At 39.5% G+C, this 13,980-nt stretch overlaps 1 protein-coding gene across 5 annotated transcripts in view; it reads right to left on the bottom strand.

Annotated features, from left to right (window-relative positions):
- Positions 1–13,980, bottom strand: part of ILVBL (ilvB acetolactate synthase like) — a 562,186-nt gene that overhangs the window by 386,576 nt on the left and 161,630 nt on the right. For all 5 annotated transcript variants that reach the window (XM_069217736.1, XM_069217734.1, XM_069217733.1 and 2 more), the window contains exon 5: positions 9,469–9,607. In XM_069217736.1, the coding sequence (XP_069073837.1) occupies positions 9,469–9,607 (139 nt within the window). The remainder of the gene's footprint in view (positions 1–9,468; positions 9,608–13,980) is intronic.

Raw genomic sequence — 13,980 nt, 5'->3', positions numbered from 1 at the left:
TTTTCATATAAGACTGATTTCTATTCAACCAAATAAATCAAACCTTTTAATATAAGGAAAACACGCGCAGTCTGGTCTCTATAACAACCATCCTCGTACAGGTGGCTATGCTTACAAGTTCGCACTTCCTATATACGTGTATAATATATTTGGGAAATAATGTCCAGAGATCACAGATAGTGCTCAGAGGGTGCCAAACTGGTACAGCACCCTACCACCTCTGGTGAAGTCGTGTCGATTGAGGGATCAATCAACGTGGAGAAGTTTAATACTGGTTTACCAAGGCACACCACAATAGTCCATAAAGTCCATTTCTTAGTAAAATGTATCAATCAAAGTTCTAAATACTCGTCTGTATATAGTTGAAATTGTATTCATCCAAGGCACCATGAATCCAATGAACATCAGCCGACATGTGTTTCGTCATCAACACTTTCTCAAGGCTGCAAGATGGACTTGCAAAAGAAATGCAGTCAGGTAAATTGACGATAACAGGGAATCTGATTGTTGCTCCGACACACACCAAAGCCCATGCACATTTTCTAATCAAATGAGTAAAAATAATTTAGAACAGAGGAAGAGGAGGTGGGGAAAAGAGTTCATGCGTCCCTCCAAGCCATACAGGTTATAATCCCATGAAGAGGAGGACATATCTTTATTGTGTCATGTGTATCAATAGTGTCATTTTTGCACTGGAAACTGCTGACCAGTAAATTCTATGGAACTCATGTGGATGAAAAAAAAAATAAGTAAAAGTGTCCCGAATAGGTGGGCCCGTATAACCCATATGTCACAAAACAGCAAACAAAAAGTGATGTCAAACGTGTTAAAGCATGCAGTGCATATAAACTGTCAGTGTGCGGCCCTCTTGGCGACAGGTGAGATTAAGTAAGGAGAAGTGATGTATATGAAAGTAAGGCCAGACCATAAGTTCGCAAACAATATAATATCCAAGAAATGTGAGATTCCCAACAGCGAGGAAACGCAAACTTTTAGATTGTTTTGCCAAATACTGAAGGGTTAATAAGTATTCCTGATAGACACTGCCATGATAAGCCTAAGTAAAAACAAGTAACCACAATCAAAAATGGCAAATATAGTTGTAAGGATGTAATAAATCCCTTATTCCCAGGGATAAACAGGAGAAAATTACTATCCAATGTGTTACCTAGGAATACACATAAAAATAGGGTGTCCAGAATCGAAGAAAGGTATATATAAAAAAGGCAAAATAGCTTTCTAAGGATAGGTCCTGTACATAGATTACTAGTGCATCTACAATTACCTGTGTATGAATACGTCCTAACACTACAAATGTATCCAAAAACATGCGTCATAAAAAAAGTTCTTGTGTGAGCCCAAAATGTAGAAATATTATGAAAAAAGTAGAGACCCCCATGGAATGTAAGGACAGTGTCCCATGATTCTCTCACACCACTAGTGTGCAAAATTCTGTAATAAAATGACTTGCAAATGACAAAGGGGCAAGAAAACAAAGGCCTACGACGAGGCATTGTGAAAAAACTCTAAACTAGGGTTTTAGGTAAACATAGGACAGAAGGGTAAAGTAACTGTAATTTAGACCCCGGAAAAGGAAACGGGTCTATTCAAGGTCAATATCTAAATATTCTATGGAAAATATTGAACACCGTCAGCCGAGTTCCGCTAAACAGGAGAAACAAGCATAAAAGCCTTACTGTAACAGGTTGGTGCAGCGCAGTAAAATGAAGTGTATGTGCAGGTCATACGAGCACTGCCATTCTGTTCTATATACATACAAGGGTCATGGTGGTAGAGAGAGGACTTCGAAAGCAAAAGGAGTGGGAAACTGGGGGCAGAGGCACAATATTTAAACATGTGTGGAAGCATGCAGGACTGTAAAAGAGCGTTCTGAAAGATCCAAATTGGCAAATGTATAAAGCATGTATAACTGAAAGATACAAACAGGTACCCATGTTACACCAGAATATTATACACCAAAAATATATAAAATAAATATAAAAATTAACATGAAGATGCCCAGAAGAGGAAGCATTGTAAAAATATATGTTAAGGCATATATTTAAAGAAAATAATTCAAATCTTGCAAACAATTATAGAATGCCTTATAAATAAAGTAAATCATCCTGGTTAATGAATTATGCTAGAAGCGCTATGTAGGTAGTGAAACAGATCAAGAGAATACAAGAAGTAAGAGACAGGCATAAACATGCATCTGTATAGCAAAAATGTTAAGGCACAGAACAGACTATGAGGGTAATGCGACCATGGCCACAGTCACAATAAAAATGTGTAATATAACATGCAAAAAGAAAACGAAAGCAAGCTAACAGAATCATTGCTGAGGTAATATTGCTATGTGAAATGACACAAAGTCCTTACATGACGGGGCATCTCTAAGAACTCATACCACATTGGCATAGAAAAGTGAAGGAAAGAGGCTTATATGCTGGCACATTACATCACTTGTTCTGTACAGTACAATACGAAAATATGCAGAACTGAAAAAGAGGAGATATGAAAAACACATACATAACTACAGTATATATACTTCATTGGAAGACATTTAAGTCGTTCTCAATGTTGTGCCCCTCTTCAACCACTCTGAGTTTATTAATCCATTTACTCTCCATACGCCTAAACATTAAGGTCCTGTCTCCACCTCGTGGACAGGCAGTTATTGTGTCAATGCCATGAACAGTAATCCCTAGATCTTCTCTTTGTCCATGTATGGAATTGTAATGTGTTGAAAAGGGATAATCTGTATTATTATGTTTGATAGCCCTAACATGCTCTTGAATTCTTTTTTTGAAAGGCCTGATGGTGCTACCCACATAGATACATTCACAAGCACATATTAGACAATACCCCACATATCTGGTATTACAATTCATACATTTAGAGATCCTGTAGGATACCTTAGTGTTGTATTGAAAGGTAACAATTTTATCCTTAGCATAGCAACAAATATTGCAATGGCCGCATTTGTAAAAACCACAGGGTGGTTTGGGTAACCACGTTTTGTTAGTTACAGATGGTATGAAACTGCGGCATAAAAGGTTTCAGAATGTACGTCCCCTACTGTGTGTAATACTTGGTCTAGCGGTAATCACATTTTTTAGGGTTATCAGCTATAAAAAAAGGAACAATGCTTGAGAAGAATCTTATGGATCTGAGGACTGAGGATACTGTAGGGGGTAATAAGAGACAAATTATTGTGTTCCTTGCGTTTACCTTTAATGGGGGCAGTGAGAAGAGCCTCCCATTTTGTTTTTCTGATTCTGTTGCTAGTGTCTCTTAAGAGGCCTTTAGGATAGTCCAGTGTTAGGAAGCGCTGTTCCATCCATTGTAATTCACTCAAGAATTCATCATCATGACTGCAATTACGTCTAATTCTGGTGGCTTCTCCATAAGGGATAGCCTTAATTTGAGATTGAGGATCAGAACTCTTAGCATGCAATATCGAATTGCAGGCTGTCTGTTTTCTGTACATCTTGGAACATATTCTATTATCATCACTGTACAGGGTAATATCCAGGAAATCAACTCTGGTATCGCTATATTGACTGGAAAATTTGATATTAAAGACATTATTGTTCCGATGTTGAATAAACAGACAATGAATTTGAATCCCCAGACCAAAACATAAGTACATCTTTTATATACCTGCCCCAGTATATAACATGTTGAATAAATTCTGGGGAACAGCTCTGCCATAGATGCTCTTTCTCAAAAAATCCCATGTACACATTCGCAAAAGGTGGAGAGAATTTAGCCCCCACGGCTACTACTTGTATTTGAAGGTACCATGAGCCATTATGCCTGAATACATTATTGTCTAGTACAGTTTTAATGAGATCCAGCAACATGTTAGAGTGTTCTAGTAAGGTAGCGTCCTGTTTGTCAAGGAAATGTTGTATTGCGACCATGCCCTCTGCTCTGGGGATGCTAGTATATAGAGAGGCAACATCGAGGATAACCAAAAAATTGCCTTTTATCCATTCAAAATGGGTGACTTTACACAGTAGATCCTTTGTAGCTCTAATGTATGAGGGTAAATTACATACAAAAGGTTATAGAAAAATATCAATAAGTTCTGATAGTTTCTCTGTAGAGGATCCTATCCCTGAAATAATAGGCCTGCCTGGTGGAAAAGAGTCTGTTTTGTGTATTTTGGGAAGACTATAAATACACAGCTAGTGGGTTTAGGATTGTAAATGTACCGATATTCCATGTCTGTTAAAAGACAAATGTCCCTCCAAAGACAAAGTTTTTCTTGTATAGTACTGTGAATCTCTTTCAATGGATTGTAGGTAAGTCCACAATAAGCTGAAGTATCGGGAAGTTGTCGGTCAATCTCCATGGCCCTCATTACAACCCTGGCAGTTGGTGGAGAAATGGCGGTAATACCGCCAACAGGCCAGCGGGAAAAAAAATGGCATTACAAGCATGGCGGTGACCACCATACTAAACAGCCACTTCCATACCGCCATGGATTTCGTGGGGTTCTGTACCGCTACGAAATCCATGGCGGTAGGCACTATCTGTGCCAGGGTATTCCTTCTCTGGTACTGATAGGGGTCTTCCCCACCCCGAGTCCTCTCCCCACCCCCTGACCCCCCCTGCCACCCCTCAAAGGTGGCAGGACCCCCCCTCTCCACACCCCCAACATCGACACCCCCCCACACGCACACATACACTACAACTACACATACCGGTACACATACAAACATTCCAACAGACATACACACAGACATACACGCACACATACTCCCAGACATACAAGCACACACTCACAGACCTACAGACACGCACACATTTTCAAGACACACAACACCCCCCCGAATGCATACACGCACTTACACACCTCCTCTACACACTCACATGCACACCCCCATGCACGCACAAAACAACCCCCGCCCCCTTCCCCTAACGGACGATCATGTTACCTGGTCCGGTGATCCTCTGGGAGGAAACGGGATCCATGGGGGCTGCTCAGCTGCCAGCTCCCTGTCACCAGAACACCGCCACACCGAATCATGGGACGTGATTCGGTGGGCAGTGTTCTGATGACAGGGATCTGGCGGCGGAGCAGCCTCCACTTCCCCGCTGACCGCCTGTATGGCTGCTGGCAGCTCTCCATCCCAAAAAAGGACGGAGGGCTGCCAGCAGTCATAATACGCTGTGCGGAAAACCGCCTGCACTGGCGGTCTTCAGCACGGCGGTACCTCGGCGGTCTTACAAAAAGACCGCCAAGGTTAAAATGAGAGCCTATGTTACCCCACTTGTCTGCCTCCTTAATGATAATATCCTGTGCCTCAGAGAGCAAACGTAATGCTTTGTGTTCTTCTCTCCTTATATTATGTACAATGGTCTTATGTTTTGTTACATACAAATACTCAAATTCATAGAGGTCCATGGTTACACTTTTGTAAAAAATTTCAATTACATTATCAGATGGTAAAGTTGGAGTGCATTTGGAAGTAGTTTTAAGCCCACTTCCTACTCCAAGATTTTAATCTATGTCCAAGTCAGCTAGAATATCCAAAAGGGAAGGAGTAGTGGTCAGGTTAGAGGTGTGGTCTAAGAATAGTAATGTTTGTATATCCTTTATGTCTTTGATGATCAGATCACTGGGTATACTGTCAGTAGAAATAAGCAAAGCTGTTGTGTTTTTCTCTTTTACAAACTTATACAATTTACATTTACGAATGAATTTGTATAAGTACTAGTGCAATTCAGAAAAATCTGTCAATGAAGTAGGAACAAAACCCAAACCTTTACTCAAAACCTTTATTTGTTGAGCATCAAGTTTCATGTTGGACAGATTCACAATGGAGATCTCATTCTGGGGAGAAACAGAGTCTTGTGAGTTATGGTCCAGCTATTCTGATAGCGGGAAATTTATCTTGTAGTTACACTGTCCCTTTCATTTCTCTGTTCCTTTTATTCTTCCTTTTCCCTCTTCTGACTCTCTTATGTACGTTTCCTGTCCTATGCATGGTTGATTCTGACCCGTGCAATCTCTCTCTAGTTCCAATAAAAAAGGAGATTTATTGGAAACAGCATTGGACTGTTGCCTAGCTGAGCCACTTGCATCATCGCTTGTTGTGCTCAAAGTACTATGCACTAGACATGAGCCACCTTTGAGCATTTCAATTTATTTTGAGTACATGCTCCTTCATAAGGCATCTTTCTGTGATCAGTGCCTGTGCCCTGTTCATGCACATTCACTCCTGGCATAAATCAGTAGCAATAAAAGCACTCATGAAATAAGCTTCTATAAAAGCATCACTCATCACTATACTGAACATGTATTGGTGTTTCATTTAAACTTTCAGCATACAGATAGCAGTAAAATACACCAACAGAGCACACACAATAAAAATAGAACATTATCGCTTACTCTGAGGAGAAATATGGACCATCAGACTATGGTCCAAATATGCAACCCTAGAAACTTTTTTTCTTTTTTTTTTAAACACAAGGCAAAACACCAGAAGACCACATAATAAAGCATTTGCAGCAGAAGAAACTTTTACCGTATGCTCAGACGTTAAAAACTAGCCACCTGTGCATATTATAAAAAGGCTTTACAAACTGGACACAAGCAGCCCCTGAGCATTACAAAATAATTTAAATCTGTCTTATTCTCTTTTATAAGACATCTTTTTGTGAGCAGTGTGTCTCCTGTTTATGATCCCTCATTCTTGGATTGAATCTGTGGCAAAGAAAGCATTAGCAAGACAGACTCATACCAGAGATTTGAGTAGGTGTCTTTCTTCCGTTTATGTTAATTTACATGTGGCATGGATCTGTGACAATAACAATACTTCCTAAGCAGACTCATATGGGGCTATTCAAAAAGGTAACCTACTTGTATAGGTAAATTACAAGTGTAATTTAATCTTATACTTTTGAATACCTTTCCTACTTTAGGCTATTTGCAAAATCAGAGTGTAAAGTTACTCAAACACCTAGACTTGCATGTCTCCAGCCCCTTAAAAAAAAAAAAAAAAAAAAAAAGGGAGTGAACCAAAGTTACGAGTGGAAGCTATTATTGGCAAAAAAGAAATAGTAGTAAGTCCAGAACCACAGATGGCAAGCAACTTCTACTGCAGCACCCTCCAACAGAAAATTAAAGCAGGAGGAACTTTAAATAAAACCTTGCTAGAAATAATGTTAAATTAAATTGAATTATTTAAAATAGTTAAAAGATACAAATGTAATTTAATGGTAAATAACATCGAAAAATAAAACATCCTTATCATGTAATTATGAATTGTTTTATTCATTTTGAGTTTATAAATATATATATTATATATTAACATATAACTAAATTTGTTTTAATTCTATACATCATTTTTAATAATTAAAGACAAAAATGTATTTTCTTACTTTTAGTCTTAATTCTTTAAATTAAAATTTCCAAAAAATAATTGTAACTAAATAAAGTTAAAGATGTAATTAAAAATTAAGCTAAAAGTGTTGTAGCATTTTCTACTTTTATTCTACATTTAAAATAAACAAAATTAATTTATGTTAATGTTTAATATGAAAATATTTTTACCAATTAATTATAATAATGTTGAATAAACTTTTTAAATATTCACAGTAATTTACTATCAGGAGATCACCTCAACTGTAAAGTGGCACTCGGGTAAAATACGGGGAAAAGTGAAACAGTTTATTCAACTTAATAAAGAAAATAGTACAAATATTTTATGTTGACCATTAAAGTAAATTAACTTTATATATTTAAATATCAAACAAAATATTAAAAATGCTACAACAGTATTGTCTCAGTTGTAATTCAAAACAAAATCATTATATATTTTAACAACATTAAATTATAAAAAATATTTTGTAGTTTAAATTAAAAATAAATTCCCACTTAAGTAAAAACATTACATATTTTATTATGCATTCATTATTAAAAGTGAGGCACAGAATTAATGAAAAGTAATTTAATTATATTTGAATACAGATTAAGGTTACATTAATTTATAAATTCAAAATGTTCTTAAAATATTTTGTGAATAAATAAGATATATTTTTTTTCAATCTTTCTTTATTGATTTTCAATTTAACAGGACAGACTCAACAGTCCAATCTATTAAGTCTGGGTGTACATTTGGTAGGTTCAAAAGTACAGGGTGAAAGAACGACGCAAAGCATTAAAACACACATTAACACATAGAAACGGTGTCACAGAAGTCCGTGCCAAGCAATCCGAATCCAACATTGCCCCCCTCCCCTTACCAGTAATCCATGCCTCCCAGTGTCCAAGAGCCTTTCTATTACCTCAGTATAAATCCACGTCAAATATATATATATATTTTGTGTGGTCACGCCAACTGTGTAATATTATCTGCTTGATACAGTGTCTAACTACACCTGTCTGGTCAATCTCTCCCAGCGGACATAGCCCTCTTGAAACAGAGTTGTATTTTTAGACTGCTTAAACATAAAATTATATTTATTTATATTTCTAACTATTATAAACAATTACATTTATTATCATTTTCTATAAGGTTTCATTTTAAGTCCCTATCATTATTATTTTCTAATGGAGGGTGTTGCAGTACCAGTGGTTGGTAATGTGTGGTGCTCGAAGTACTCCAGCTCCGAGCTGGAGTAATTTGCTACAGTTTGGGTCCCTTTTTGGATGTGGCAACTTTGGAGTGCAGTTTGTGTACAGCAATAGGTTTATTCTTTTGTGAGTGGGTGCACGCCCCCAACGCCCCTCAACCCCTTCCTTACTAATCGCTAAACCACTGTCGTTTATTAGTAAGTATGCTCCTTTTTCAGCCACTCACCAAAGTCACTGAATCGTTTACTAAAATAGTAAACTGACATGTGCGAGAATCTCCCCATTGAACAAACAGGTGAGGTGGCGCTGAAGATTTACACTTGTAGGTTTGTGAATTTTATTTTGTAGTACTTTAGGTATGCTGCTGTAGCACTGCAAAATTTACTACAAAAGGCAGTTTCTGAATAGGGCTCGTACACTTTATACACAAATTAAACGCCGCAAAGCTGCTAAATGAGAAATGTTATGGTCTTAGAAAAAACAATAATCACCAGTGCCTGCTCGAACAGACTGGACATCAGCACCCCGAGCATTTACAGATAATGTAAAAAAGGATAATGAAGTGAAAAATACCAACTAAGTATTTCTTTAGGAGTAAAGTGCATAACAAATATAACAGATTGTGAGATGTTTTTGTATACTTTTTAGATGCAAAATAGTCATTTGCGCATTACAATGAAAGTTTACTCATTGGGACACAAGAAAATAATGAAAACCCAATAGCATGAGCGGAAAGAAAAATACTCCTCTAAGGCACAGACAAAGGCCTTTCTATTTCTATTTTCAAGAATTCGCGACAAAAAACATGGAGGTCAGGCCCATTATACTCTGTAGATATTTATTTGTAATTCTTAATTATACTGGGCAGATTTTACCTGGTGTTCCAGACTGAGCAGCAGCCATGGCTCTGCGCAACACAGGGGCGATATCTCGCACAGTCCTGACCGAGGCACTGAACTTACAAAGAGACTTAAAGAGAGAGAGCTGGTCAATGTCTTGGAGTGCACCACGCCCCTGCAAAGAAAAGGAAAAAACAAAGATTGACTGATGGAATCTGTATTACGCAGTGCATTATTTTTCGAGGGACTTCTTCAATTGACTGTATGAATAACCTGTTATGGGGTAGCAAGAAATGAAGATACTTTATTTGGAAAGTATATTTGTGTGTCAGGAACACTTCTGGGCTTACATGTACCTCTGTGTTTCCTTTCATCAGACAAGAACTCAGATTCCTTACAGTACATATACAGCCTCGAGACAGCACGCTCATGTCACACTTTTTCATCTAAAATACTTTGCTTGCACTTATACCTATAATTTGGCCCAGGTCACATGAAAGGGTGTGACACAGAGCAGTGCCATTTCTTCTGTGCATACCATCCAAAGAAAGGGTAGCAGAACCTCAATTTCTCTGCATGTACATGCCCCAAAAATAGCTCCAACTACTAAGTTTTGAGATGTGTTGCTGTATTTTAGCCACTACATCCTGTCCTCTGTAGTGCTTTGGTCTGACTCACCAGGAGTCAGGCAGCAGATCCCTGTCTTTTTTGTGGACATCCCAATCTATCAGCAACCTCTTTCTGCTTGCAGTCCGGGTGGTGCAGATTATGGAAATTAGGTTTTTCCTCTGTGTCTATGGGCATACATTTTTGTTTTTTACTTCTGTGTGACAAAACCAATCATATTAGGTTCCGATTAAAGGTGGTAGTCTAAATGTGTACAATTTTAGATATGTGAAAACACTTCGTAGTATGTCAACCTGAACCACTAGAGTGTTGCACCGGCTACAACAATCATGTCAGATCTGCAGTGATATGCAGCATCGATGATACTCTCTTAAGACTACTCAAAACATAGGCTGTTACAAACTCTTTTTGGATACCTACATGTGTTTCCCACGCTGTACAGGCCTAACCACAAAATGTTGATCCCAAGTGTGTTGGGCTGGTTGATAGGCTATCTTGTTAATTTTGCCAATCAGATACTGGACAGCCCAACAATAGGCACTGCGAAGGCTTTGGAGTCAAAAATATCAGTATTCTATCTTCTCTTTTCCAAAATGGTTGAAGGTTTTCAATATGGAAATTTGGACCTTTCAAGTGGTGAAGGAACTAGTAAAGTTGCATGTTACATTTTTCCTTTAGTTCCTGAGCCAATCGGTAACGGGGCGGTATTATGGTGGGTACTGTAGTTTAGCACTGATAACCCACGGCCACAAGAGCTGATGCATTCAAACTAGCTAACTAACACACACTGATTTGGCACTCGAATGAGTCAAGTCTTACTCCTGAGGATGGCAGTGAGTCACAAACTCAGTATGGCATAGTAAAATGCACACAATACAATCAACGTTCAAGCATGTATATCACTTTCATGAAGATTAGCTCATCATTTACAAGATGTCGAAATCAGGGACTTGTTCTTTAATATAGTATTATTAGATTTTCACCAAATATACATATCAAGTGTCTCTCGATATAGAAAAAAACAAAGAATCAACATGGATACTGAATTAGTGAATTCCAATACAAAACCTCCAGCAACTACAAAATATCTTAAAATAGACAGTGCACTTTATAAGTAACATTTTTAAAAATCCTCCCATTGCACAATAATTTCACATCCATCAAAAATGGCCTAGACATAAAAAAGCTGATATTGCATAACGCTTAATGATCCTAGAAATTATAAAAGCACTCCCTTATGAATTTCTTGTACAATTGGGTGGAGCAATACAAATAGCATGTGCAGTTCTGAGATGATTTTATCGAACAAAAAAATTGTTCATAATCCCAGGGAAAGATTTCCTCAGGATGCCAAGTGCTGCATCCTGCAGAAACATATACATTAATAATGCATGGCGAATACGACAAAATGTATTTAACTGGAGGTGACCCTCAAACATAGTTTTATGAAACTTGTTTTTTTCCCTCTTCCTTGCATAAATCAGCTTTTAAATGTTCTCTTACCAACCCTTCTGAGCTGCGACAAATGTCTGGGCATATGTTAGTGCAACCTTTCACTTACAATGAGCATCATTACGAGTGTGGCCGGCGGAGGGCTGCCACACTCGTGGTGACAGTCAGACCGCCGCACTCCCAAGTCCGACTGCCACATTACAAGCCTCGCAGGCAGACCTGCCAGGGGACTGCCATTCCCGCCAGGAAAGTCGTTCCCGATTGGCTGACAGTGGTCTGAGCTGTACTCAGCCACAGCGCTGATGAACTCCGCACCACCATGCTGATTACAACTCAGCTTTCCGCCAGCCTTTTCATGGCGGTCCCCCACCATGGAAAGGCTGGTGGAAAGCCAGTGGCTGGAGATATAGGAGGGACCCTGCCCAATACAATCACAATGGGCACTGTCTGCTTTGCAGACAATGCTCATTCCGATGGTGCGGGTGTTCTACAGTATTGGTCTTAAGGGATCTGAGCCGAGACCAATATCGTAGTAACTGTCCTCGACAGCCAGCCGGGCGGGAAAGCATAATACAATGATCCCCCTGGTCAGCCCGGCAGGAGCACTGTAATATGCTTGGGGGGAGATGCCACCGGTATGACAGTGATGTCCTCCCGCGAGTTTGAGTTATAGTTAGGTCAATATGAGTGACAACATTAATGTTTTGAACTAAAAAAAATAAATCACCAGGTCTAGTGAGCAGTGTTGTGTAGCCATTTTAGTTATAGCCCCATGCATGTTATTTTAGCACGCTAGGCCTGCCGCTGTGCACTTTAACCTAGATATATTTTATTCAGCTTTGTTTATTATTTTAACAATAGCCACATTTGCGGCCTTTTTGTATTTCTTTCTATTTAGCTGTTCTTTACCTAAGCCAGCACTGCGTTCTTAAACACTTAAACAAGACAATTCTTTCACCTGTGCTTTTCTCAAGGCTGCAGTAAGATAGGTTGCCTGTAAACGTGGTAATGCCTTGTCTCTGGTATTCATAGAAACATACATATCCTTACGTAGGGACAGGTAAGAGGGATGATGTCTTCCCAGGTGAACCTGATGGGCAGAACTAGAGCTTAACATGCTATGCTCTAATATAGCCTAGGTAGGAATTATTTTAATGACTCCAGTGACAACATGGTAGCGTTATTAGGCAGTGAAATGCGCAATGGGGCTGTGCATGGGGGCCCCTGCACTGCCCATGCCAAGTGGTCCCCAACACCCCCATTCCGCTAGCCTTTCCATGTGATGGCTGCCATGGAAAGGCTGGTGGATGGGGACTCGTAGCCACTAGGGCAGGGTTGCTTGCAGCGCTGTCCTGGCGGATTACAACCGCTGGCTGCAGCCTGGCAGTATCAGTGGTTGGACCGTTGGATGTTCATAATGGGGCGGTCAGTCCATCCTGTGTACATCAAGTACTAACCCATGTAACGTGTGCTGGTTTAGCTGTCTGTAAAGTTCTCACTACGGTATGAAAACTGCAGGAATATGATCTTTAAACTTTGGTTATTATAATAGAATAGTTTTTTTTTTTTTTTTTTAATAGAGTTGCATGGAGTTTACACTGTTCTAAATAGATATTTTTAAAATACTCTGTAGTGCATTTCCTATGTCTGCTAACAGTGTGGTACACAACAAACTCTCTCCATAAAATAAATTCTGTTTACATTACCCACTTTTCCACTCTATCACCTTAATTTCTCAAAGTAGGTTCAGTGACTGTGAGGGGTTTGATACAGATAAAAGTCAGTAAGGCTTACAGTTTTGAACAGACACGGAGTATCTCCACGAACATGGCTTCCTATTAACAGTTGTATACATATTTAACACCATGTGTAATGACTGTTTCCCATATATCTATAGCTAATAGTTAATGTGAACTATGCTTCCCGTGAAGTGTATGGTATAGGTTAAATTTTGCACATAGATCATGCTTGCTACACCCAAGGAAGTCAGCTGTGCCCAGCAGTGTGTTGGCAACAGGGTCTGCATGTGGCCAGATCCTGTGGCCAACCCAGCCGGAAGCACCTAGCCCCCCTTCCCCCTTGAAGGAAGTCAGCCAGCCTCACGTTATGTATAGCCTTTTGGTGCGAGGGGTGTAGGGTTGGCTAAAGGGCCTGGCTTGAAGCCAGGCTCTGCGACCAACTCCCACCAGGCAGCCAACCCAGCAACACACACAGTCTTTTCTCATGTGTGCCATCTGGTAAGCAGCAGGGCCTGTGTTGCAGCCAGGCCCTGCTTCCAGCATCTGGAAGGCAGCCAACCCCATTCAGTACAGCTTTTGGCCGTGTGCAGCAGTGAATTGATGACCGAGCTTGATCTGCCGTCAGACCTGTGCCCAAACCCCCATAAGGCTGCAGACGTGCACAGCCTTTGCTGTGCATAGTATGAGGTTGGCTTTCAGACCCCCCCATCCCTGGGGCCAAAACACATAT

The sequence above is a fragment of the Pleurodeles waltl genome, chromosome 12 (assembly GCF_031143425.1).
Source record: "Pleurodeles waltl isolate 20211129_DDA chromosome 12, aPleWal1.hap1.20221129, whole genome shotgun sequence".
Taxonomy (NCBI): domain Eukaryota; kingdom Metazoa; phylum Chordata; class Amphibia; order Caudata; family Salamandridae; genus Pleurodeles; species Pleurodeles waltl.
Note: the sequence above shows the minus strand (reverse complement) of the source record. Positions and strands in the feature narration are given on the sequence as shown.